The sequence below is a fragment of the Mus musculus genome, chromosome 4 (genome assembly GCF_000001635.26).
Source record: "Mus musculus strain C57BL/6J chromosome 4, GRCm38.p6 C57BL/6J".
In the NCBI taxonomy this organism is placed as follows: domain Eukaryota; kingdom Metazoa; phylum Chordata; class Mammalia; order Rodentia; family Muridae; genus Mus; species Mus musculus.
Window position 1 is genome coordinate 14,928,623 of NC_000070.6, and position 27,882 is coordinate 14,956,504.

The window sequence follows — 27,882 nt, forward strand, 5'->3', positions numbered from 1 at the left end:
TCCAAACTGCCATAAACTGTACTATTTCTTTCTTAGGATCTCTTCCCTTCCATCTATAATTAGATAATGTAATATTCATATATGTGAATATTAAATATAATAATCTTCCATCCTTAATGCAGAGATATTTCTTTTTGTAGTGTTGGTAAATGTCTACAAATGGCCTATGTTTCCATGTCTCCTACTACCCACGACACCTACCATTCGTACCAGTTAGAAAGCTCTCTTAAATAATCAATTTTGATCATGTCATTTGTCTGAAAGCCTTAAAAATGTCACTTAAAAGATCCACCATTAAGGGCTGGAGAGATGGCTCAGCAGTTACGAGCGCTGACTGCTCTTCCAGAGGTCCTGAGTTCAATTCCCAGCAACCACATGGTGGCTCACATCCATCTGTAATGGAATCTGATGGCTTCTTCTGGTGTGTCTGAAGACAGCTACAGTGTACTCATATACATTTAAAAAAAAGTCCACCATTAAATAAAGGCTCAGAATCGGATTTGCATCACATCTTGTTTAGTTTTCCTCTTTGTCTGTCTCTGCTTACTTTGCACTAAAAATATTGTTTTCTTTGTAGTTCCATTTTTCTTCCAGGTAACTGAAACAACCGAAGCATTGCCTTCCCAGGAACACTTTTGCCTAAGGCCTGAGTGTCAGCTGTCTTTCTACTGTACTCCTGAATGTTCTATTCTAGTACTTACCCAGTACTTGCCTATCCAGTACTTACCCAGTACTTGCCTATCCAGTACTTACCCAGTCCTTACTTATCCAGTACTTACCCAGTACTTACTTATCCAGTACTTACCCAGTACTTGCCTATCCAGTACTTACCCAGTACTTACTTATCCAGTACTTACCCAGACCACAAAACTGACTTTGTGTCCCTTTGTATTAAGTTCTGTGAGGGCTGTCTGTACCCTGCCATCACCCCATGTCTGTCTGCCTGCCTGTCTGTCTGCCTCTCTCTCTCTCTCTCTCTCTCTCTCTCTCTCTCTCTCTCTCTCTCTCTCTCTCACACACACACACACACACACACACATCTTTATGTCCTCCGTCACAGGCCTATAGACATGCTGAGGTGAAAAAAATCACAAGAGACTAAAGATGGCAAAGAATGGATTTGTATTCAAATTGACTTTGACTAGCTAATTTGAAGCTTTCAGGCCTGTAATCTGCAGAGTGTGATATTGTCAACTGAGATCTAGAATCACCTAGGCAACAAACCTCTGGCTACGGCTGCGGGAGTTTCTGGACTGGGATGAGGCTGGGAAAGGCTCGCAGGGCTGACTGAATGGAAGCGAGCTGGTGTTCAATTCACCTCTGCGTCATAGGACCAGCTGCCTCTGCTCTTGCCATACCTTCTTCACCATCGGAGACTATACCCTCCATCTGTGAGCCAAACAGACCGTCCCGTTAGGTGTGTGTGTGTGTGTGTGTGTGTGTGTGTGTGTGTGTGTGTGTGTGCTTTGTTTGTTTTTGGACACAGTAACAGAAAAGTAATATGATAAAAATGTGTATGCCTGCTGGCTGGGCTCCATTTCTCAACAACCATCCTTGTCGACAGCTGGAATCCACAGCACCTACTAGGTAGAGCTGCTGCCAGCCCTTTTAACCGGGGAAACAAAGGATTTGGGCGCCTGCTCCAGAGCTTGGGTCACAGACAGGGCTTTCCTCAGACCCAGCCTCTCCCACCGCGTCGGCCTCCCTCACAGAGGCGGGCTGGCTCGCACCCCACCGGTCCGCTCCACCACGCCGCGCAGACCGGCTGTCTAGCGGTCCCGCGAGGAAGGAGCTCGGAGCTCGGAGTCCGAGGCGGTTCACCCGGGCGCCCCGTCGAGGGCGAGCTCGCCCGTGCGCCCCGCCCCGCCCCGCCCCCCCGGAGGTCGCCGCCCGCCGTGCGCGCGCCTCGCTCGCCGCCCCTGGCCCCCGGCCCGACGCTCGCGCGCCGCCGGTTTAACGGTCCTGCCCCCGGAGCCCCGCCCGCCCAGGCCCGCGCCCCGCCCCGCCCCCAGCCGCCTGCCGCGGCGACCCAGGCCGCGAGGCGACGCGCGGCGGGAGCCGTTCCCCGACGGCAGCCGGGCGCTCGGCCGCCGTGTCTGGGCTGAGCGCCGCGACGCCGCGCCGGAAACCCTCCTGGGTCTTGAGGCGGTAGGTAAGGGGAGGCCGCCCGCACTGACCCGGCGCCGGGTGGGCTGCGGGCACCGCGGGGTCGCGGGCAGGAGGGCCGGAGGCAGGGCAACCTCGGCCGCCTCCCGCTCGCCCGCTCGCCCGCAGGTGCCTGCCACTGAGACTGTCCCGAAGGTCACCCGCCATGCACACCTGTTGCCTGGACCGCTCGTCTCAGCGAAGCCTTTCATTGTGGCCTTTACTGAGAGATGCTCAAAACACAAACAACAAAACAAACAAAAACCCCCGCTTTTAGTCCTCTCCAGGTTTTTTAGAGAAGATATGAAAACTGTGATGCTACCTGTAGCTGTTAGTTTTTTAAACCTAATAGGCCAATTAGATTATGAGATATAATCTAATCTACTTAATGGTTTTCACTACCTAATGCGTTTCACTACCTAATGGTGGACGCTATAGCCCGTTCATCTATAGTATGTTACTTTTAGGCTATTTTATCAGGACAGGGGTTTTGTTTTTGTTTGTTTGTTTCTTAGCCGCGTTCGGTTTTAAGGAATACTTTGAAGTTTAGAATTTCGAAGTAGAAAATTGAAATCTTAGCGAGTTTTCATTTTGGGAAATACACAGAAGGTAAATAAAAGTGATCCTTTTAAAAATGTACTAGAACTTATGTATTTATTTTGGTAGCGCTGGGAGTAGAATCCAAGACTTCACACAGCCAGGGGAAGCACTTAACCACACGGAGTTACATCCTTAGCCCCAAGAAGGCAAGAAATAAAAGGGAGATGTAATTTTTTGTACTCAGCGTATCTAGCCCTGACTGTCCTCTCAATTCACTCTGAGGCTGAGGAAGAGTTTGACTTCCTGATCTCAAGGCCGTGATTATAGGTGTGAATCATCATACCAGGTCTTGTGCTGGGGATCAAACCCAGGGCTTCATGACAGGCAAGTAGTATGCCACCTGAGCCACACACCCACCCCTAGGTCTCTTAAACTCCACGTTATGGTTAGTATGAAGAAAACTTGTCACAATCTAATAATCCAAGAAAAAATATAAATTGAGGAAATGGAAAATATTAGCACACACAATTTACTCAGCAAGGCTTTAACATATATGTCTCCTAGTTAACTTTTCATCAATACATAAAATACTTGCATGTCACAGTGGAGTCAAATGTCTGAACAAAGAAACAACTTCAGGGATGGGCGAATTTTGTAGTCGAATCCTCACTTCTTGAGTGAGTAGCTACATAGAGTTGGGTTTCTGGATCGCGTGGTTCTCATCTGTAAGGTGGCTTTGAACAGTTAATGACTTTGAACAGTTAATGTATAGCTCAGTGTTAAATTTGTAAGCTCTACAGGATATGGTAACAGCTAAAAATGGCATTTTAATTTAAAGCATCTATGCTCAATACTGACTGCCTACAAACTGATCAGTTTATGTGCTTATTCTACTATATTTTGAAAATTCTAGTTAGTTCGTAATTTCAGAATTAATGAGAACAACCTCTGCAAAACAGAAAAGGGAACGTGGGCTATAGTTAGTCTCATCACATGTGGAATAGCAGCTACAAGTTTCCTGATGAATAGCCCTAGTAATAGTCTACTGATTGCACTCATAAGCAGCTTATCCTTCAAGATAATACATTATTGAAACTTGAAAGGAACTTTAGCAACTACTTGAATATATTTTGAACGAAGATTTTGAGATATTATGCCAAATAACCTTAAAAAAAAATCTAGGACACAAACTTTATTTGCATTTTAAAAGGCAACTTTCTCCCCGGTCTGCCCTGTGTTATGTAGCCAGTGCAGCTACCGTCCTATATACAAGTTGATGGTGAATCCCTGGTGGTAGCATTGGCAGCATCAAGAAAACTTTTAAGCTCTCAAATGAAACCGGCATTAAAATCTGAAGTTGTTTTATACATAGACTCAATAGTTCAGCTAAGCCTCTATTATTTTTAACTAAATGGAGCTCTAACTAAATGGAGTCTTCTCTTGGTCATCATCCTGTCGCTAAATTTGACGTGATGATTATCTTGTAAATATTTAACCCTTTAATTATTAAAATAAGTACTCTATGCATTGTGGTTTCTAACTCACTCCCTGTAATGCCAGTGTTTCTGTGCAAGCACTTTGCAAAAAAAAAAAAAAAGATATTAAAAAGTATGTGTGGACTATATTTTCTAATTTCTTGACTGCTATGAGTTAATAATATGGAGAGATCTAGGTGTTCTCTTTTGTACTGCCAACTGAAAGGTAGGTGTCACTAAAGGGGCTTTCTTTTATGTTTATTGTTTTTGCAAAATCTGTAACTCCCCGACTCTTGAAATCCCCCAGTTTGAATAATATGGATTTGCCTTGCTCAGCAGCTGGAAGAGACTTCACAGTCTACAGTTCAGTTTCAGCTGAGCAATGGAAAACAAGGAACTTTGTGCCAAGGTCTTCTATGCTTTTGTACTCGGATTCACTAGTTCATATGGGAAACAGGGTGGAAAGTTACTGTGTGATCACATCAGAATTGTTAGTATAACCATCAAGTGAAGAAACATGTATCATTAGTAATTCACAACGGAGGGTTTTGACCATTATTTTAAATATTCTACACAGAAAATAGTCAATATATAGTTGTTTTTTGTTTCCTGTTAAATCAGGGTTGTACTTATGAACAAATACAGTGTTGATTTGTTTATAGCAGTTCTCAAAGCGGGTTGCAATATCTTTGGCAAACATGTCTCCAAAAATATTGACATTATGATTGAAAACAGTAGCAAAATTAAAGTTATGAAGTAGCAACAAATATAACTTTATAGTTGAGAGTCACCATAACATCTATTAAAGGGTCATGATATTAGGAAGGCTGAGAGCCACTGGTTTAGAAGGCTAATTGTTACGTTAAAACAGTACTAGTTAGCAGAAACATAAGAAAGAAAGATACCTAAAGGTGTGCTGGTTGGCTTATCCCCACATTTCAGGAAAAATTAACTCCGAGGTGAGTTAGCATGACTGACTTAGAGGGATTATATTTATTTTTGTAATGTTAGAGTTACAGAGCTCCAGAGACTTTTAAATAAAAGAAAACATCTTGGAACAAAATAGTAGTTAGTAATCATAGCTTATACTTAAGGAAATGTTAATAGGCCTTACATTTTGCTTAAGGACATAATTTTTTTTTTTGTGACCAGTATAAAGCTTTCCAAGGTCCTACTTTTGTCTTATTTTGATGCATACTAGAATTTAGGAAGCTGTGTACCATATAGATTTATTTATAATGAGAAAGTCTTAGACTTTCTTGGCTTACATAATAAAACTATGTCGTGGGTAACAGGATGAAAAGACAATTGAGACCTGGTTTTAAAACACTGCTTTAAGCTATGTGTTAAGAGTCAAAGAAACCCTTTTAAGGAAATAGCAGCACCTTGACTTTGGTCCTGCAAGATGAATAACTACGTGGGCTAAGAGGAGCAGGGAGAGAAAGAGTCTAGAGACATAGCTGGATTTCTGTCCATGGTAAAACAGAATAACGGCCATTCAACAAACTCCTGAATATCCATGATCAAGGAGGCATGGCTCACATTAGATGCATTCATGAAAGAGAGAACTGGAATTTAATAGTTGGTGAGGGACTGGGAGTGGAGGAGCTGTTGGAGGGGAATAGAGAGTCGTATCATTGAACATGTGTATGAAATTCTGAAAGTAGTTGCAATGTGTAAGTACTAGATTGGAAGAGGTAACAGAACTGTTTTGGGAAAATAGGAAAAGCCTTCTTATCAAGGAGTTGTGGGATGGTTAGAAGGTTGAGGCAACAGGTCCTCTATAGCAGGGGCTCTGAACCTTCCTAATGCTGAGGCCCTTTAATACAGTTCCTCCAGTTGTGCTGACTCCCAATCATAAATTATTTCATTACTGCTTTATAACTGTAAGTTTGCTACTGTTAAGAATTATAAATATCTGATATGCAGGATATCTGATATGTGACCCCTGTGAAAGAGTCATTCTACCACCACAAGGGGTGCAACCCATGAGAATCACTGTCCTAGAGTATTGACTCTGCATGGGTAAAGCCACAATTTGTTGACTTTGGGTTATTACATTGTTTCTCTACACCTTAACTATAAAATGAGAATGACAAATTACCTTTTACTGTATTATGTAATAACTGTATTCTAAGTGATTTATGTAAGTTATATTTGTATTTACATCAAGCCTAGAAAGTAAAGATGGTTATTATCTACTGTCTATTGCTAGGTGTTAGAGGTATGGTATGAATGCAGGCATGCTTATGTACAAATGATTTATTTTGAGTCATGGCCCAGGTACCACTGATGGCTTTGAATTTAACTAGATGGCCCAATTGGCCTTTAACTTGCAATCTTCCTGCCTTAGCTTTCTGAGTGGTGGATTACAGAGCACACCACTATGCCTGAGTTCTATGAGTGATTCCTCAATTACAGAGTGTTTGTAATAATAATATATATGTAAGTGGTTTATTATGCATGCTATAGATATAAACACTTTCTGTTCTTAGTGCAGAAGATTTAGAACTGGTGGGCAATATTTTTGTTTTGTTTTGGTAGGTTCTAGGGAACTAACCTAGACCCTTGCATACGGGAGGCCAGAATATAACCCTTGAGATATATTCCAAGGTATTTTAAAATGTTTTACTTTTCAGGCAGGATCTTGCTAAGTTGCTTAGGCTGGCCTTGCAATCCTCCTGCCTCATCAAAGTAGTAGTGATTACAGGCCTTCAGGCCTGTTTTTAAAGCTTAAGTGTATATAAAGTGACCACAATTCAAAAGATGGCAGTATTTATTTACTTGCTCAAGGAATGGCTTGTTTTATGCATGTTTTGTATTTTGTAGGGGATATCAGTTGAATAAATGTTTCTTCATTAAGAAAAACCTGTTTTTCACTTTTGTCTAGAATGGAAGAAATACAGTTTATAGTACTCTACATTGTCCTCTAAAGGCCATAATGTGGACCTATCCTTGGTGTCCCAAGGTCACATGTGGGGAGCATTTACATCTGTTTAAAAGGTGGTCAAGGAGTAGTGGGAGAATTGGTGAAAATGTGTGAGATATCTTTTGACAGAAAAATGGACAGGAGTCAGAGTGACTTAGGCTATCACACTGAAGGTGTGTTTAGTAAAGTATTTAAGGGAGTCAGTAATGAAGTTCCAGGAAGATTTTTGGTACCACAGCACTTAATTTCATTTTGGAGATGTTTAATTGATGTCCCAGTAATACGGCAGAAATCGCAATAGCAGGAGACAATGAGAAAAGTAGGTCTAGAGTTTAGGACATAAAGGCTAAAGGTGTACATTACATTATCATGTGTCTGTGGTAGCTATAGACATAAACATCAAAGAGTTTAGCTAAGAAGACGAAAGCTAAGTATAATCAGCTTTAAGTTTATCATTGAAGGACAGAAGAGGGATCAAAGTGGTTAGAAGAGGCAGCAAACAGGCAGGAAACAATTCTAGAGGATTGAGAAAATATCTTAAAGCTGGATTGTATAACTGTGGTGAGAGCAATATAGAAATCTGGTTGTTGAATATTTTAAATGGGTTTTATGTCTGTTTCCACTTAAATATTTTCAAATGAGTATTGTGGTTGTTTGCATATATAGAGAGGGTATAAACACTCTTAATTATTTTGTCTAAAACATAAAAATGTGTTTTCCCTATTAAAGTATGGAACCTCAAGGTCTTTATGACAATGGAAACAAAAAAATTGATTGGCAAACCGCTTCAACCAGCAAGACCTGTTCGTCATCTCTCTTCTCCTCCAGGTGAGTAGTGGAGTATTTAATTCAACTTATTAAAAGCTAATTAGTCATTTATAAAGTAATTATTTGAGGTGGATTTTAAAAGGTAATAAAAATTAATGATCTCTTCAGTTGGAAGAGTTTACAAATGCTATGTAAAGCTAAAGAGGTTGTTAGTATCTACCAGTCCTATGTCTAGCCGACCAGCCAGGTTGGAGAATAAGTTCTTACTGAAAATAGCTAGCTTTTTTTTTCATGTTGTTATTGTTTTTTAAAATGTCTCATTATATAGTTAACTGGTCTCTGGTCAGAGAGACACCCTTCCACATAAATTAATTTTACCTTGTGATTATTGTTAGTGAATAGCAGAATTAGTCTTGTAAAACACACACAACAACACTCTTAGTAGCAAACAATGCCTGGAGTTACTGTGTTGTACCTGGAATGCCAGCAGGAGTTAGAGGTGTGCTTGAGCAAGTATCCAGTTCCAGTGGTCTAAATAATAGCAATATAAAAGCAAGCCTGGCCTCATAGCTCAGGCCTGTAATCCAACTCTCTGAAAAGTTAAGGCAAGAACTTACACAGTCAAGGTTTATTTGGGCCATTGAGAGAATTCAAGTCTAATTGGGCAACTTATAACCATGATGGGACCTCTGGAACCAACATGGTGGAAAGAGAGAGGTGACTCCTGCAAGTTGTGCTCTGACCTATACATGTATGTGTACGTGTATATACACTCACATGTGCATGCACACACACACACACACACTGAATAAGTAGATAAATTTAATAAAAAATTAAAAATACAAACTGGCTAGAGATATAACTCAGAATGCTTGCCTGACACATGTGAGTTCCTTCCCTGCTCAACCCCTTCCCAATCTTAAACAGTTTCCTTTCTGTTCACAAAACTGTGCTTTGGACATAGCTTTGAAATAAATGCTTTACTGCTAGAGTGACTTCTGTGGCCTAAATTCAGTGGTGCACATAACAACTACCTTAAAATATCTTCAGTCTAATCTGCTCCACTGGCTTAATGGACTGGCCAATAAAGGAAAAACATGCTCCTTTTATTTCTATAAAAATGAGGCAGAAAATGGAGGCATGCAACCAGCCTGCTCCCAACCTTGGGCCCTATAAGGAAACTCATGTGCACTAAACCCTGCTTCCTGTTAGGTCATTGTGCCTTAGCACTGGCAAGGAACTTCATGGATCTTCCTGGACCACAGCGTTCGATCCCATGTGCGATGCTGTGCCCTCTGTGTACTGAAAGCTGTTGAGAGTCAGATTTTCAGTTTATCATAGAGTCAATGATGGGAAGCCATGGGCAGCTGTTCCTTTCTGTGACGAACAACTGTCTGCAGTTTCTCCATCTCCGTTTTGCAGATTCTCACTGACCCCTTCCCTCCAAAGCTGTGATGTAGGTGAATGGGAAGGACCACAGGGTGCCCCTGATCTCTAACAGAGGTATAATACATTTAAGATTAAATGACAGTGAGTTTGAGTCTTGGTAGATACAAAGCTAAACACATATAAATCAATCAATTTGGGGCTTTCTTGACACATCTCTATACATTGCACAGCCCAGGCCCCTAGAAGAATTTTCTTTTTCCTCAAATGCAGATTAAATACTTACTTGCTTTGTGAAGACTTCCTGGTACCTGCAATCAAATATGGCACTTCAGTGATCTCTCTAAAGCTCACAGTAAGAGGATAGTTTACTGTGGATGAAATTATCTAATAATCATTACTTGTAAGCTTGGGTTTTAGACCACAAACTCTTGTCATGCTTAATTTCCTATCTCTTAAGAAGCTGGATATGGGAACATCGAATAAATACTTTTCAAAAAATAAGCCATCATAAAATTTTGTAACTGTCAAAGATGTCACAAACACAGATGCTTTTTAGATTGTAGTATGTAATTTATTGTATGTGCGAATTTTAAAACAATTTCCCTTTCCTAACAGGACCAGTGTTCCCTTTCAACTTTCAGAATGAATATCCATGCAGCACTCAATGCTTACAAAGTGGAGTGGGCAGAGTAAGTCTTAGATATGATAGCAGGTTGGGCCAGGGAGCAGCTCAGTGGCACAGTACATGGTGAGAGAGAGAGAGAGAGAGAGACAGAAGAGAGAGAGAGAGTGTGTGTGTAATGTATACACACACATTATAGACTGTAAAATGACATGTTAGGTGGCTGTGTGCAAGACCGTGTGTTCAGTGCATTCTATGTTTTCCATACATCTATTAAGGATTGCATGCCACCAGCATTCTTACTCAGCATTTTAAAATATAAATATTTTCCTATATTTGATTAAAAAATTGAAAAAACAAAAACCTGACAATTCACAAAACCTTGTGTATCTTTCTAAAATTAATCTCATTTTCTCTCTACCCTCAGAGCTAACTATTCTGGTTGTTACTTCCATTTCACGAATATGTTTTAAATTTTTCCTATCATAGAATTATTTTAACTGCTTTTTAGGTTTTTTTCATATTAATGTTTATGTATAAAAATGAAATACGTGAAGTGTGATCCTTAGTGCAAGTTTCTTTCTAGCCTATTGCGGGTCCCTGGTGTCTTAGTTCCTACTAACATAGTAGCTGTTCTCATGCAGATACTTCCAGAAACAGTCTGTGGGTGAACAAATATTAACATAATTAGAATGCTAGGCAACTCTTTAACAAATAGAGCAGCTCTGTGGGAGCTGATGGAGAAAAATACTTTAGCTTCCATGAACATAGCTTTTTGGTGCATTTTCTTTTGCTGGACAGATGTTTCAGTTTTATAATGAATGTTATAATGACTCTCCATTGCATTTCCTCTTTTTCCGACTGTGAAAAGCTCTTTGTGATTACAACAACAAACAGTAGCAACAATATACAGGAAGAGAACTACTGTGCTAAACAGTGTTCTCCTTTCATCTTATTATCAGCTGAAGTGAGCTGTCCATGGACTAAATGGAGCTCTGTTACCTTAGCAAGGTCCTTATTTTGTTATCAGACATAAAGTTTACTTGCTGAGTGTTTATAAAGGGTACCTTTGTTGCTTTTGATTGTTATTCTCTGTGCATGAGAACTGGGGTATCTTTTTGTGCGTTGGGTTTGACCAATGTAATTTTTTACGTGTGTGTGTGTGTGTGTGTGTGTGTGTGTGTGTGTGTGTGTGAGAGAGAGAGAGAGAGAGAGAGAGAGAGAGAGAGAGAGCTGCCAGTTCCCATTAGTTCCCATTTTAACTTATGATACCTTCTTATCAACTTATGTGCCTTTTAAATGTATTTTGCGTTTTGATTGTTGTTCTTACATACTCAGAAATATTTTCAAGGACATGGTCTGTGACAGAGGTGTATCATATTTGGGAATTTTTGAATTTCAATGATGTCATGTTTTTCTTTGTATTTTCAATTCAAAGCATAGTGCTCCTTGGTCATGGGTACCCTCTGCTCCTTAAGGGAATGTGTTCATCAGGTCATGGCCAACAGACTTAGCATCTTTGTAAGAATTAGAAAAACAAGCCAAAAATATAATAGGAGTATGATAGGAAAATATGATAGAAGTATAGGTGTTTTATATATTGTCTGTGCTTGTTAAAAGTCAACATCGGTGTGATGAAGGGTCCTCTTCAGGTGCATAGCCTTCATAGCTACACATAGGAGTACCAAGTTTCAAAACATCCTTTATATATATATATATATATATATATATATATATATATATATATGATCTGGCATTTTGCCTTCATCGCCAAACTCATCTGGTCTTTATTTTGACTATAAACATGGCGATCGTGCTTACCTTTGTATGATTATGACAGTTAATATAACATAACATATAATCACTTTGAAAAACTTTAAGTATACTATTTACATGTATGAAACATTTTAGACAATGGTTATTTTAATAAGAATAAGCATGACAAAGTATAATTTTACCTTTGAGTTTGATGTTAGACCTTGCTTTGAAGTAGCTTGCTTTGAAGTAGCTGTTTCACAGTTAATGATCATTTACTCTAATTTTAGATAGAAATATACTTTTACATTTATTTATTTGTGGACAGTGTGTGTGTGTGTTACAGTCCCCTGAGTTTAGTTAGTGTTGCTTGCCTGTGTGTGGGCATAGGGATTGTTACTAGGTCATGGACCCCTTACCAGTGGCTGCTCATCCAAAGAAAAATAACTTCCTTTCTTTCAGCTGCCATTGATTGTCAGTAGTCCCCATCTTGCCTGGGACCCCCTCTACCAGCCATTCTAGAATGTTGAAGGGCTCAGTGTTGTGCAGGTCTTGTACAGATAACCATAGCTTCTTGAGGGTTCGTGTGTACAATGGCCATGCCATATCCGGAAGAAAGCATTTCATAACAGTCTCTTATCCTTTTCACCCCCTCTTTGAGGATATTCCCCAAGTCTTGAGGTGTGGGGAAAACACTGGTGTTCCAGTTAGGGCCAGGTAGTCAACATTCATTTTGTCCAGGTGTGAATCTGAGTTAAGTACTCCCCATCCCGTCTGAATGTGCTTAGTTAACTGCACACCAGTCTCGCCACCATTCCACTGATGACTGCACTGGCATGTCATATTACACAGCATGCAGTGTTTGTAATTAGGCTTGACCAAGGATGAGAGCAGCGCTATTAGTGATGAACACATACATATTTACAAAGTAGTTAGACATGTCCATGTATGTCCAAAGCAACAGTAGTAAATTATCCCCATAGAGCACATTATTTCACAGGCCATGCGCCTCTGATCAGGTTTATAATAGCAGGTGTGAACTCTCTTCTGTGCAGTGGGCCTGAAATCTTATGAAAATGTGCCTAGTTAACTGTGTAATGTGCATGCTTCAATTTCACTACTGGTCCCATCGCGACTGATAGGTCACTACGATCTAGCATCCAGGGTTTTATCAGTGGGTAAGACCATTGATGGTTCCTTCCACCATAGTCCATAGTCTATCTTTTGGCACTATAAAAAGCTAGCCAGTGGCAAGCTATATGTCTCTAGCTGCATATGTAGCAGAAGATGGCCTAGTCGGCCATCATTGGAAAGAGAGGCCCCTAGGTTTTGCAAACTATAGTCCCCAGTACAGGGGAATGCCAGGGCCAAGAAGTGGGAGTGGGTGAGTAGGAGAGCAGGGCGGGGGGGAGGGTATAGGGGACTTTCGGGATAACATTTGAAATGTAAATGAAGAAAACATCTAATAGTAATAATAATAATAATAATAAATAATAATAATAAAAGAAGTAGGGTCATACCGTCTACTTAGGCTGTCTAACCAAGGACAATGGCATTAACTATATTGCTTAAGGAAACACTGGGGCTCCCCTGTGTGGCTGCTCATAGGGAGATGTGAGCTGAGATTGACTTGAAACTCTTGTTTCCCTCTGTAGCCCAGGCTGACCTTGAACTCACAACGCTTGAACCTCTGCCACCTGAGTGCTGGGGCTGTCAGTGTGCATCAGGATACCAGCTTTCTGTTGTCCAATTTAAAACACAAGCTTATCATTATGGCTTATTAGCTTCAAGTATGCCTTGATATTTTAGGCCTTAGATAAATACCCCTGGGTAGTAAAATATATATATATATATATATATATATATATATATATATATATATATATATTTATTTATTTATATATTACCTAAACATTTCAAACCCAGTTTAAAACTTCGTTTTCTTACTCAACAGTGTAAGACGAATGGAATGCAAGCCTTTTCTCAAGGTCTCAATGAGCAACAGCAACACCAGTCTCCAGTTAAAAAAGGTACACTTTTGCCAGAATTCCCAACTTTAGTCACAGAGATCTCCAGTATTCAAGAAAGGTTAACTCTCTTTGCTATTTGCCCACATAAGAATTCTATTATGTTTTACTTCTTGGTATTAACAATTATGTTGGTTTTTGTGCTCTAAAGGAGACACTGGAATAACAATGGTTCAAATGAGATGGAAGGTTATTTACACATTTTATCAAATTTTGTTGTGATGGTCTCTATTGATTTAATGTGTGTGTGTGTGTGTGTGTGTGTGTTCTTCCCCAACCCTTCCTTTCCCTTCAATTTGAATGCTAACCCCTGTCAGTTACTGGATACCAGACTTCCTGCTCTTTCCCCTATGCTGGATCATGTTTTCTCTCTTTCTGCTTTCAGTGCTTAGCATTTAATTTGATGCTGCCTGGCTTGTGTGATTCTGTTTCATTATATTTTAGGATTATATGATGTAAAAAATAAGTGGTGGCTTTTCTGAGTATTAGCCCATTTCCTTTAGACTTTGATCCTTTTATAACTTTTGGGGCTTGATCCATTTTTAGTTAATTTATCGATATAGTATGAGATTAGAGTCTAGCTTCATTCTTTTCATGTAGCTCTCCAGTATTAAAAACACCCTTTTCTCATTCAGTGGCCTTGGAACCTTTATTAGGAATTCGATGCCTTGGGTGTCAATGTTGATCTATGAGCTGTCACTTCTAACCCTTTGTCCTATATTTTTACCCCATGATGGTACCATACTCTTGAGTACTGCAGCTGTGTAGTAAGTTTTCTTTTTTTTTTTCCATTTTTTATTAGGTATTTAGCTCATTTACATTTCCAATGCTATATCAAAAGTCCCCCATATCCACCCACACCCACTCCCCTGCCCACCCACTCCCCCTTTTTGGCCCTGGTGTTCCCCTGTACTGGGGCATATAAAGTTTGCAAGTCCAATGAGCCTCTCTTTCCAGTGATGGCCGACTAGGCCATCTTTTGATATATATGCAGCTAGAGTCAAGAGCTCCGGGGTACTGGTTAGTTCATAATGTTGTTCCACCTATAGGGTTGCAGATCCCTTTAGCTCCTTGGCTACTTTCTCTAGCTCCTCCATTGGGAGCCCTATGATCCATCCATTAGCTGACTGTGAGCATCCACTTCTGTGTTTGCTAGGCCCCGGCATAGTCTCACAAGAGACAGCTACATCTGGGTCCTTTCAATAAAATCTTGCTAGTGTATGCAATGGTGTCAGCGTTTGGATGCTGATTATGGGGTGGATCCCTGGATATGGCAGTCTCTTCATGGTCCATCCTTTCATCTCAGCTCCAAACTTTGTCTCTGTAACTCCTTCCATGGGTGTTTTGTTCCCAAATCTAAGGAGGGGCATAGTGTCCACACTTCAGTCTTCATTCTTCTTGAGTTTCATGTGTTTAGCAAATTATATCTTATATCTTGGGTATCCTAGGTTTGGGGCTAATATCCACTTATCAGTGAGTACATATTGTGTGAGTTTCTTTGTGAATGTGTTACCTCACTCAGGATGATGCCCTCCAGGTCCATCCATTTGGCTAGGAATTTCATAAATTCATTCTTTTTAATAGCTGAGTAGTACTCCATTGTGTAGATGTACCACATTTTCTGTATCCATTCCTCTGTTGAGGGACATCTAGGTTCTTTCCAGCTTCTGGCTATTATAAATAAGGCTGCTATGAACATAGTGGAGCATGTGTCCTTCTTACCAGTTGGGGCATCTTCTGGATATATGCCCAGGAGAGGTATTGCTGGATCCTCCGGTAGTACTAGTAGTAAGTTTTCATATCTGGAATTAGACATTCTCTAACAACATTGTTTTTCAAGATAGTTTAGGCTGTCTGGGCTTCATCCAGAGTCTACATTCTTTTTTGGATCAGATTTTACAATTGTATAATAGAGCCTGTTAAAATCTTGGTAGTGGTGGCATTTAATCTATAGATCATTTAGGAGACTGCATTACCACCTTAAAATACCATGTGTTTGTAGCTGGGCCGTGATGGTCCACGCCTTTAATCCCAGCACTTCGGAGGCAGAGGCAGGCAGATATCTGTGAGTTCTAGGTCAGCCTGGTCTACAGAGTGAGTTCTAGGATAACTAGGACTACACAGAGAACCTTGTCTCAAAAACTAAAAAAGACAGACAGACAGACACTATATGTTTGTTTCAGTCAGAATGTCTGTTAGACAGACTACACTTTAAATGGAATTACGGAGCTGAGAGAAAGCTGCTTCTGCCCATGGTCTACTTGTCATTCCAATGAACGGAAAGCTTGGACGTTTCCACACTTGGCTGTTTTCTGTGATGTCACTCAAGCTTTCCCTTGATGGTCACATTGTTGCCTTTTCATTCCCCCCTCTTTGCTCAGTACTTTCTGCAGAAGATTTAAGAAGAAGGGTCTTAAATAGTTGACTTTTTTGAGTTTGTCTCTTTGAAAATAGCTTTATTTCACTTTCACACTTGATTGATATAGTCTGGCTAGGGAGAAAATTTCAGTTGAAGATGAGCTCTCAAAATGCACACTTTAATAAGGTAGACACAAATTTGAGCTATTCTCAATAACATGAACAACTAGAAGAGACAAGTCTGAAGAGACAAACCAGACAAGCCTTTGATGTAATAGGAAGAAATGGTTCTCACTGAAGCTGTGTCAGCCACATTCTGCACATCCGAGAAAGATTTATGCATTTTAAATTTATGTATGTGATTTTTTTCTGAGTATATGTATTATGTGAACCAAAGGTGTGCCTGATGCCTGTGGAAACAAGAGGAAGATGTCAGATTCCCAGGAACTGGAATTACAAACAATTAATTGTGTGTCACTAAGTGGGTTCTGGAATTGAACTCAGGTCCTCTGAAAGATATAATATTAAGGCTCTTAAGCTTTGAGCCATCTTTCCAGTCCCACTCTACATATTTTAAATGCTATATTTGAATTGTTTAATTAATTTTAATTGCCTTTTTATTGCACCTTATGAATGTATAATGTAATGTATAATTTGAGTTGTTAGATATTTGAGATTTTGTAGGTATTATTGTAGAGGTATAATGTAATTTTGTTATTAAAGAACATAGTCTATATTATTTTAAGTATTTAATCTATTAAGACTTGTTTTGGCCTGAATATAGTTGCTATCTGTATATTATACCAAGTATATTAAAAAAGAACTAGTGTTTTGTAGGTGTGATCTTTATATAATTAGTTAGATGAAATATTTAAAATGCTGTCCACTGCTATTTTTTTGTGTTTAATTTTCTCAGTTTTGAAAGGAGGGTTTTATAATACTTGACAAGGTTGTCTAATTTTTCAAATTTATTTCTGTTAACATTGCTTCATGTCTTTTAAAATTTGTATTATGCAAAACATATTGATAATTATCTCTTTGTCTGAAAAGGTAGCCTTGTCAGCTTCCTTATTCCTAATCTTGGTATGATATAGGATATATATCCTATGGTATAGGATATATATAATATATACATTCATACATACACATACACCTTCTATACAAATATTTTTGTTTAATATGTTCTTTGCAGGTAGTACAGTGTTTTTTTTTCTAGTGTCAACTTGAATCCACTTATGTAATGCATGGCAAAGGAGTCAGAAAACTATGACCTATGGGTCAAATGCTTGTTTTAAAAGCAAAATTGGTTGAAACAGAGCTGCACTCTTCATTTATGTATTACCTCTCGTGCTTTTGTGCTATGATGCAGAATTGGATATTGTAACAGGTTGTATGACTCCATGTTTCTCAAAATATTTTCCAGGTGACCCTTCATTAGAGAAGTTTACTTGTTTTTTAGGCTATTCACATTTAAAGTGAGTGTAGTTATAGTTGGATTTAGGCCTATTATTTTATTACTTGTTTTGTTGATAATAGATGATTTTTTAAATTTCATTTTATTTTTTGTTTACTTTTAGATGGTTTTGTGTTTTTTATTTCATTTTTATTTCTCGAATGGATTCCTAGTTACTTTTTCTTTTCTAGTTATAATCTAGGGATTATAATATCCAACCTTTTTACTTGTTTTTAATATTGTACCACTTCAAGTCTGTGGTGAAGATACATTTCCTGGACATGGGTGCAGGTTGTTCTGTATATATATATATATATATATATATATATATATATATATATATATATACCTTAAAACACACAAGAGCACATTAGTACTTTAGCAGTGACACATATTTTATTTATTGCCATGTAGAGGAAACAGCAGGAATCTGCTGTACTTTGCTGGCTGTTATCATTTCCTTTGATTTTCCACTTTGAAGAGGAAAGTTTGCACCTAGGATCATTTCTCTTGTACTTGAATGGCCTCCTTTTAACATTTGCTGATCACATCTGCTGGTAAATTCATTTAGTTCCTTTTATTAGAGTATGTTAGGTTTCCCCTGCACCTGCAAGGAGTTCATCAATTCTTTGGGTTTCTTTAGAATATTGAAAACATTGCTGTCAGTGTCAGCATACTCTCAGTATTGGTGATAGTTTTGGATGAGAAATTAGCAGATATTTGCATAGTTAGTTGCCGCAAAGATAGAACCCTGTCTTGGATCTCCTGGCCATCACCTAGCACAGTGGCTCTCAACTGTCCTAATGCTGAGACCCTTTGATATAGTTCAACATGTTGTGGTAACACCTGACCATAAAATTATTTTCTTGCTATTTTATAACTGTAATTTTGCTACTGTTGCGAATCATAATGTAAACATCTTACATGCAACTGCATAAAGAGTCATGTGACCACCAAAGGGGTTGTGGCCCACAGGTTGAGAACCTCTGACCTAGCATATTACATTTTGAGTTAGTTTGTCAGTATTGATTGTGATTAAATTGGCTCACAGTAGTTACATTTTGGAATGATCTGAATCTACTAGTAGCTATTAGAAGTATCTATTGGTCATGCTGTTATACTTTATAATATTAAGTCACCTCACTATACTTGAGTAAACCACTATATTACCTAATTTTTCCTTTATTCTTTCCACATGAAATGAAGATTTGATGATCTTTTTCTCCTATATCTTTTCAGCAAATATACCATGATTTTTAATAAAATAGTGGACAATTTACCAACATTCAAAAATGGAGTAAAAAAGTTATCTGGAATAGTATTTTTTATAATTGTTTAAATTTTAATACTTACAGAGAGAATTAAATATAGCAGAGATTTCTTGTTGAAGCTTTCAAGTGTTTCCATCTGCAGAAAAAAACCAGACTTTCTGCCTGATCATCCCATTGTACTTCAAAAACCAGTGAGTTTCCTCGCTTCCTTATTGCAAAATTCTATTCAGGTGTTTGTCTTCTATGCTTTAACATTTAACATTTTATTATTAAAATAAATTCTAATTTTCTGTATCATAAGTTAGTGGTGGTACAAAAAGCACAAAAATCTAAATGTGCTCAAGAAATAAGACAGAATAATTTTGATTTTCTGAAAGTAAAACTCATCTACTGAAAGATTATGAAACTACATCCTGCAATCTAAAAGTTCTATCTTAATTTTCAATTAACTTCCATAATCTACCTGGAATTTATTTTATAACATAATATAAATTGGGAATTGTTTTAGTTTTTTGTGTGGATATCTAGTAATCCTAGCAATATTTAAGGAAAGGAGAGTGCCCTGACACATTGTACAAATATGAGTTTGGCCTTTGATTCTGCTCTATTTGTCTTTTTTTTTTAAAAAAAAAGATTTTATTTATTATTATACATAAGTACACTGTAGCTGTCTTCAGACACACCAGAAGAGGGTATCAGATCTCATTATGGGTGGTTGTGAGCCACCATGTGGTTGCTGGGATTTGAACTCAGGACCTTTGGAGGAGCAGTCAGTGCTCTTAACCACTGAGCCATCTCACCAGCTCCCACAATTTGTCTTTTATACAGGATATTCCTGTTATCTTTTATTTTGCTACCTAGCCATTGATATTTCCATGCCAAATCACCAAGTGTATCAAAGTATATATAATAATAATAATATATACACATAGTAATATATGTAATACATTTTGCTGGATGGAAAGGACATGGGTTTTCCTATCATGTGAGTTTAAGTTGTTGCTCTACTCTGTATATTGCTATTTCCAGCTTGGACAGTGACTTACCTTGAACCTTAATTTAGCAATTGAGGATAAGGATGATGATTTCTATGTGGCTAGGATTAAGCCAAATAACATATTAAAATACAAATAATGTACCTATCAGTCACTCTGCATTCAGTGACTTATGTCTGTTCATTTTGGTCTCTACTAGCCTTGGCATTTTTTTTTCAGTCTGCATCTTTCCCTTTATTTTTTTCAGTCATTGTCCCCGCTTCCTGGTTCCCCCTCCCACAGTTCCTGACCCCATTTCTCCTCCTCCTTGGGTTACCTCACTAAGGATGTTATTTTCTAGTTCCTTCCATTTGCCTGCAAAATTTGTGAAGTTGTTTTTAATAGCTGACTATACTCCATTGTGTAGATGTGCCACATTTTTCTGCACCCATTCTTCCTCTGAGGGACATCAGGGTGTTTCCAGCTTCTCCCTAGTATAAATAAGGCTGCTATGAGCATAACGGAGCACATGTCCTTGTTATATATCGGAGCGTCTCTTAGGTATATGACCAGTAGTGGTAGAGCTGCGTCTTCAGGCAGAACTATTTCCAGTTTTCTGAGGAGCCACTAGATTGATTTCCAAAGTATTTGTAACAGCTTACAGTCCCACCAGCCGTGGAGGAGCATTCTTCTTTCTCCATATCTTAACCAGCATCTGCTGATGCCTGAGTTTTCCATCTTAGCCATTGTGACTGGTGTAAGGTGGAATCTCTGGGTCATTTTGATTTGCATATCCCTGATGACTAAGGATTTTGAATTATTATTTTTTTTAAGGTGCATCTTGGACATTTGAGATTCTTCATTTGAGAATTCTTTTTTTTTTTTTTTTTTTTTTTTTTTTAGCTCTGTACTGGTTGCACCCATTTTTAAATTGGGTTATTTGGTTTTCTTGAGTCTAACATCTTGAGTTCTTTGTCTATATTGGATATTAGCCCTGTATTAGATGTACAGTTGGTAAAGATCTTTTCCCAGTTTGTTGGTTGCTGTTTTGTCCTATTGACAGTGTTCTTAGCCTTATAGAACTTTTCAGTTTTATGAGGTCCCATTTATCAATTGTTGATCCTAGAGCCTGAGCCATTAGTGTTCTGTTAAGGAAAATTTTCCTGTGCCAACGATGTGTTCAAGGCTTTTTCTCACTTTCTCTTCTATTAGATTCAGTGTATTTTAGTTTCTCTATCTATGATGATTGAGAGTTTTGCTGGAATAGTAGCCTGGACTGGCATTTGTATTCTCTTATGGCCTGCATGATATTTGTCCAAGATCTTCTGGTTTTTAGAGTCACTGTTAAGAAGTCTGGTGTAATTCTGATAGGTCTGTTTTTATATGCAACGTGACCGTTTTCCCTTACAGCTTTTGACAATCTCTCGTTGTTACTTGCATTTAGTGTTTTCATTATTATGTGACAGGAAGATTTTCTTTTCCAATCTATTTGGTGTTCTGTGGGCTTCTTGTATGTTTATGGCCATCTCTATCTTTATGTTAGAGAAATTTTCTTCTGTAATTTTGTTGAAGATGTTTTCTGGCCCTTTGAATTGGGAATCTTCACTCTCTTCTATTCCTATTATTCTTAGGTTTGGTCTTTTCATTGTGTCTTGAATTTCCTGGATGTTTTGGCTTAGGATCATTTTGTACTTTGTATTTTTTTTTTTTTTGACTGTTATGTCAGGATATTATGTGGTTTCTTCTTTGCCTGAGATTCTCTCTTCTATCTCTTGTATTCTGTTGGTGATGTTTGCTCTGTCACTCCTGTTTTCTTTCTGAGGTTTTCATCTCCAGGGTTGCTTTTCTTTGTGATTTCTTTTGTTTCTATTTTCTTTTTGATCTTGGAAGGTTTTGTTCAATTCTTTCACCCATTTGCTTGTATTTTCCTGTATTTCTTTACGGAACTTATGTGTTTCCTCTCTAAAGGCTTCTACCTGTTTACCTGTGTTCTCCTGTATTTCTTTAAGGGCATTTATTTATGACCTCCTTAAGGTCCTCTATCATCTTCACGAGATGGGATTTTAGGTAAGAATCTAGCTTTTCAGGTGTGTTGGGGTATGCAGGGCTTGCTGTGGTGGTTCTGATGGTGTCAAGTTGCATTGGGTTCTATCTCTTATGATCTTGTACTTGCCTCTGGCCATCTCATTATCCCTGGTGTTAATTGGCCTGAGTGTCTCTGACTGGAAGCAGGTAGAGCCAGTTTCTTTGAAGGGAGTGCTGTCTCTGGTTAGGGTGGGCCTCCTGTGTCTCTGGTTACTGTGGATCTCCTGAGAGGCAGATTGGCTGTAGAATGTGGGAAGGTATTGGACCAGATGGTCTGCTGTGGGTGGAGAAGTGGACCGGAACGAAGGTGGAGTTTGACAGGGTGAGTAGTCCCTTGTCATCTGGGTTCTGTGGGTGTCCCAGCTGGCATGGGTATTTATGTGAGATTCTCACCTTTGTTCTTGGTTACTATGGACCTCCTGGGAGGCACGCAGGCTATAGGGTAGAAGAGATTATCATTTCATTGATATGGCTCAGGTAGGGAAGCAGATCACAACCTAACCTTTGCATTTTTTGATTGATTGTTTTCAAAATCACTATTTTCTTTAGGTAAAAGCAATGATAACTTTAAGATGAAACTTGGAACATCTGTGTGCTGAGAAAAGTTCCACTCTAGCCTATTGAATATTATCTTTTCCCAATTTTGGAATTTTTTAAAACAGTTTTTTTATTACATATTTTCTTCATTTACATTTCAAATGCTATCCTGAAAATCCCCTGTACTCCCCCCCCCCCCCCACTCCCCAACCCACCTACTCCCGCTTCCTGGCCCTGGCATTCCCCTGTACTGGGGCATATAATCTATGCAAGACCAAGGGCCTCTTCTTCCATTGATGGCCGACTAGGCCATCTTCTGCTACATAAGAAGAAGGAAGACCAAAGTGTGGATACTTTGTTCCTCCTTAGAATGGGGAACAAAATACCCATGGAAGGAGATACAGAGAAAAAGTTTGGAGCTGAGACAGAAGGAAGGACCATCCAGAGACTGCCCCACCCGGGGATCCATCCCATAATCAGCCACTAAATGCAGACACTATTGCATATGCCAGCAAGATATTGCTGACAGGACCCAATTTTGGAATTTTAACTCTTGAAATTCCATACTATTTTTACTGTCATGCATGGGGCTGGACAGGAGCAGTTGCAATCCTGAGGGACCTGTTTGAATCTCTAAAACCCATATCAAAAGCTAGGTGTGGGTGCATAAGGAAATAGAGGGTCCTTGAGGTTTGCTGACTGTCAACCAGTTTCAAGTTCAGTGAGCCACCTTATCTCAAGAGAGTAAGGAGGAAGTCATAGAGCAGAACACCTGGCATGCCCGTTTGGTCTGTATGCATGTGTATGTGTGCTCTAGTTGGCACACACATACAAATCCCCATTATAAGTAAATAAATTTCTTTGGTTATCAGTAAAAATATTTATATTGATTATTTCTATCAATATTTCATAATTGAAACTTCTTAGGTGCCTCAAGCCAGTTAAACATTTTATGTGTGTGTGTGTGTGTGTGTGTGTGTGTGTGTGTGTAGGTGCATGGGGGACACAGCGTATGTATATAGGTCAGATACAGCATTGCAGGGGTCACCACCTTTTCCATCATATAGATCTTGGGAATCACACTCAGGTCATCAGGATTGGTGACAAGCACCTTCATCCACTAAGCCGTGTTTTTGGAAATTAAATTAGGAAGTACAATTGTTTAAAAATACTTTTAAAAAAAGAAATATTTGGCAAAGAAAGAGGGACATTAGATACTTGAATTTTCTCACTTGTTTGAAGATCTAAGGGAACATATAATTTCTTCGTCTGTAAGAATAAATACAAATTTCAATTATACATAAAGCATGATCACTTTTTATTTCAGGCTTAAATAATTCATTGACACTTTATTTTGCTAATAAGAGCTTGACAAACTTCTTTTGAGTAAACATACATTAGAATTGCTTACTTTTGCTTTATACATTAACAACATTTATAAAACTAGGCACCACAGGAATAGAACACAGACTTGGAATACAGTTTACTATTTTTAAGAATGGACTACACAGGTTTCCTGAAACACAAGTGTATTTGATAGTTCCAGTCACTTTAATAGTTTCTATAGTAACATGCATTTAGATAGAAGTAGATTCATACCATTTGGTTGAATAAGCTAAGTTGTGAAAACGGTAGTCTAATTGATAAATTGTCTTTCTTCTATATTACAGGAAAACAACCAAAGTTTTAAGTAGCATTTTAAGAACAGATGAATTTGAAGATAAAGAATTATTCATTTTATATTTTGGACACCTGCAAATGAAGTGGACCTAGTACAATAACTAATGGACTGTGACGATTCAATTTATTTTTACTTTTGATGGTTGGCTATTTGGCTTCTCATAAAAGGAGAAAGAGATATTTTAAAGTATAAAGAATTTTTCTAATCAGTTTCAGCTTTGCAGGCAGTTCCTGCAAAAATTGGGAAATAACACTCGAAAGTGGGGATGTTGTTGGTGAAGTGGGAAGACTGTATTATAATTTGCATGCTACTTGCAATTCTTGTTTCTCACCACTTGTAATAATGGAATGGAAATGTAAGCTGTAAAGATTCTCAAATATAAAGTATTTGCTATGATGTATATATGGTACAGAATTTTTGTTGCCCTTAACGTCAGTCACTCGGTCTTTTCCCCACTGATTGTACATCAGCACCTGACCAGGACTATGATGTCTGCAGAGCCCAGAATGATTCTGGTATTCAAAGCATAGTTGTCAACGGCAGGGGTAGGGGAGGCTTTCACAAACATGATTGATTCACTGGGTTCTTAACAATATGGCCTTAGGGTCGGTCACACCTACTAGCAGTGAGCAATCTGCAAAGGTTCGTAATTGAGAGGTACTCATGAACAGGTGGAAAGTAGCTTGATGTTCTTCATCAGATTATATGATCGAGAGTCACACGGTGGGGAAATAAAATTGAAATTGACTCCAAAAGAGGAAAAATCCAGGCTGCAAATAGAGGCAAATTAAGTTTCGATTCCGTCATTCCTCATAAAGAATTTAGAGGCTTAAGTTTTTAATTATTAGGGGTTTTAATGCAATAAACTGCATATAATGTGTCAGAAATCCTGCAGACAGTAAGGTAAGTAAATATAAGCTCACTACTTTTATTCATTTGTGTCTTGGGATCACGAGAAGGTCATTCAAGGCCACAGTTCACAGAAATGTCGTCTCTTCCTGAATGTGAAGTTCTAAACCCAGTGCCTCTTGCTTGCTGCTGTGGGGATGCTTGCCCAGATCCTAACATTCAGTCCACAGTCGATGTCCCAGCTTGGCCTTTCAGTAGACTCTTGTTCATTACGTGGATTCTCAGAGAAAGGGTTGGTTTTTAATAGGGAGAAATACCCCTTCATTAGGCATAAGTTTATTGTTTGTTTGAAAATGAGACATTCTATAGGGCTATTGTGTGATTGTGTGTGCTGCTCCTACTATTTTCATTTTAGTCATAGGATCCAGTATTGTATGAATTTTCATACATAATCTAACACACACACACTTAAACCATACATATTTGCATAATAGCTGAGATCAGAATTAGCAGAGTTCTACAAGTTAATTATTTGCTGTTTTCCCTCAGGTCCTTTTGATTCTACTTTAATATATTTACAGACCTCATTCAAATTTGTAACCAGAGGGCCTTTCTCCAAACTCTGTTTCTGGGAAGAGCGCCCTTTTCAGTTCGACTACTCTACTTTTCAGTAGACTAACTCCTACTTTGAAAAACTACCTAGTGTACAAAACACTTGATAGAATTTTTGGGTTAGATATGAAGTGAACCAGTTAGGACAGCATTGCGATTGGTTGCAGTCCTCATTGTGAAAGCATTTATCCCAGGATTTTCCAGAAGCATGTGTGATTACAGCCTCCTGCGCTTCAGAGCTTATCACAGAGACCACAGTACGTCCCCTGTGCTGTAGGAGAGCTCTGCTGTCCCCTTCCCTTTCCCACGATGGACAGGAAGTCTCAGCAGCCATCAGATAACTCCAGTGATGTCTTGTCTTGCACACCTGTGACAGAAGAGCTGCGGCAAGCTCTGCTTCATACTGCTTGCCCCCTTGCAATCTGAATGCAGTGCATGTGTGCGTGTAAAAATTGCTAGTGTCTAACAGCTATGAAATTTTACATCGATTTATGAGGATTGAATATACAAAACTATTCCACAAAGTACTTAGAGATGGTATTCTCATCTCATAGTTATGAAATGAAATTTTCATTCAAACTCTCTATTTCCCTAGGTATTCCAACTGTTAAAAAACATTTTATGTATATTTTCCCTTAAGACTCAGAGATTTATAAGCATTTGTATGAGAGCATCACGTGATAGTAGTTGCATGTGTATTTTTGTAGCAGAGTCTATAAGCAGAACCTCTAGGGAAGAGTAGATAAGGGGGATAGTTTATCTTAGTTGCCTTAGGAAAGTTTACAAAATAGGTGTATTCAGTTGTAAACTTTTGTGCTTGTTTTAATTTCTTTATTCATTTGAGTTGAAGTTCTACTCTATTTAAAGTTCTGAATTTAAAAATCTTCATTTAAATTCAAGTGCTCATTTTTTATAAGAATAGCTATTTATATGGGTCGCATACCAAAGCCTTCTGACATAAACTTTAATTTCCCTGAAGTAAAGCTCTCCTCTTTGCTCAATAATGTCTAGCTTATATATGAGAATCATAATACTTACAAATAAAGGTTTTACATTAGTAAATGCCCTAAGTTACTATAGATTGTTCACTTGTAAAATACCACTTTACAACATGAGAGATAGACAGAGCTTCTATAGGCTATAGCCTAGGCTGTTTTATGCATTTATGTTAATATTAAAGGAATTATAAAGCAAATAGTTGGAGGACCATATGGAAAAAGAATGTTTCTCTCACAGAAAAATGTGTCACTGAAAAAAGTCACAAAGCACAAATGTAATCCTTTAGAGCAGTGGGTTTCAATGTGTGGGTTGCAACTTCTTTGGGGGTAGCATATCAGATATTCTGCATATCAGATATTTACATTATGATTCATAACAGTAGCAAAATCACAGTTATGAAGTAGCAATGAAATAATTTTATGGTTGGGGTTGTCACAATATGAGGAAAGTATTAAAGGGTCGCAGCAATCAGAAGGTTGAGAACACTGCCAGTTTACAAACCCTGGCCTATGTTTTAGAAGTTCTCACCTAGCATTTTTACCACAATTATCACATTTTATTACTTTATTTATATACCATTTTCATATATTTGGATTTTGTTATAATGATTGATCACAATGTAGCAGATCAATTGCCATCAAATATCAAGAGCAACAATTTTGCAGAATACACTTTAAAGAGTGTGCCAACACACAGTGAACAAAGGTATGCAGCTGATTGACGACCACAGAGAACTTCCCAGTTTACGTTTCAGATAAGAACACTTACACTTGGAACAATAAAGACATTGTGTAGGGACATCTAATTGTTGTTCAGGATCCACCATGAAGCTGAAAGGAGAAAAAAAATGATAATATGTGGTTTTAGGGCGGAAAAAGTCCAAACTGTAGAGACCATTTATCCCTTTATCTTCAGTCTGCAGAATTGCTTTTCTCATTTTAAATTTTAGGTGCTTTGAGATAAGGAGTTATTCCTGTGTAATTATACTGTGGGTTTTTGTACTTTGTTGTCTAAGACTTTATAATATATGAATATACGTAATATATTCATCTTTGTAACAAGATTATAAACACTTTGATGTTGCAATCTTCCTAATCTTAGCAGTTGTTAGGAAACAACATAATGTATTTCTATACCTGTTTCAGTCTAAGCAAATGGATGTATTACAAATATTATAAATGTGTTCCCCAATGAGTGTAAATATGCAAACATACCAATGGCAAAGAAGCCCCACTACAGGCATGGCTTGGTAAAGAGCAGGCGGCAAGGAGTCAGCTTTGTTTAAAGTTTCTGACTGCTTGTACTGGGACCTCCTTTCCTGGGGACCTTCTTCCCTCTATGGCAAGGATATTCTGGTTCCTTAACTGAGTACTTTACACGCCTCCTGTCTGTGTGGCGTCTGACAGTTGATGG

General features: G+C 38.4%; 2 protein-coding genes across 6 annotated transcripts in view; one reads left to right on the top strand and one right to left on the bottom strand.

Moving 5' to 3' along the window:
* Positions 1-1,205: 1,205 nt before the first annotated feature.
* Positions 1,206-24,409, top strand: Gm11837 (predicted gene 11837). Of its 4 annotated transcripts, none has more exons than XM_011249888.3 (6): positions 1,206-1,391; positions 7,819-7,917; positions 9,862-9,935; positions 13,578-13,653; positions 18,817-18,923; positions 23,999-24,409. In XM_011249888.3, the coding sequence occupies exons 1-6, from the start codon at positions 1,292-1,294 to the stop codon at positions 24,020-24,022; spliced, it is 480 nt and encodes a 159-aa protein (XP_011248190.1). In that variant the 5' UTR covers positions 1,206-1,291; the 3' UTR covers positions 24,023-24,409. The 4 variants fall into 4 exon arrangements, with proteins under 4 accessions (XP_011248190.1, XP_017175362.1, NP_001343508.1 ...); NM_001356579.1 differs by having other exon boundaries at positions 1,286-1,417; positions 23,999-24,408; NM_001243100.1 differs by lacking the exon at positions 1,206-1,391 and adding an exon at positions 2,019-2,148 and having other exon boundaries at positions 23,999-24,408.
* Necab1 (N-terminal EF-hand calcium binding protein 1) overlaps positions 23,623-27,882 on the bottom strand; it is a 197,560-nt gene continuing 193,300 nt past the window's right edge. For both annotated transcript variants that reach the window (XM_006538234.1, NM_178617.4), the window contains one exon: positions 23,623-27,299. In XM_006538234.1, coding sequence (XP_006538297.1) covers positions 27,271-27,299 — 29 coding nt within the window. In that variant the 3' untranslated portion in view covers positions 23,623-27,270. The remainder of the gene's footprint in view (positions 27,300-27,882) is intronic.

Coding starts and splice junctions, on each gene's coding strand:
- Gm11837 (XM_011249888.3), top strand. CDS start 1,292: ATGGAAGCGAGCTGGTGTTCAATTCACCTCTGCGTCATAGGACCAGCT. Junction 7,918..9,861: donor TCATCTCTCTTCTCCTCCAG/GTGAGTAGTGGA, acceptor CTTTCCTAACAG/GACCAGTGTTCCCTTTCAAC. Junction 13,654..18,816: donor CCAGTCTCCAGTTAAAAAAG/GTACACTTTTGC, acceptor TAATACTTACAG/AGAGAATTAAATATAGCAGA.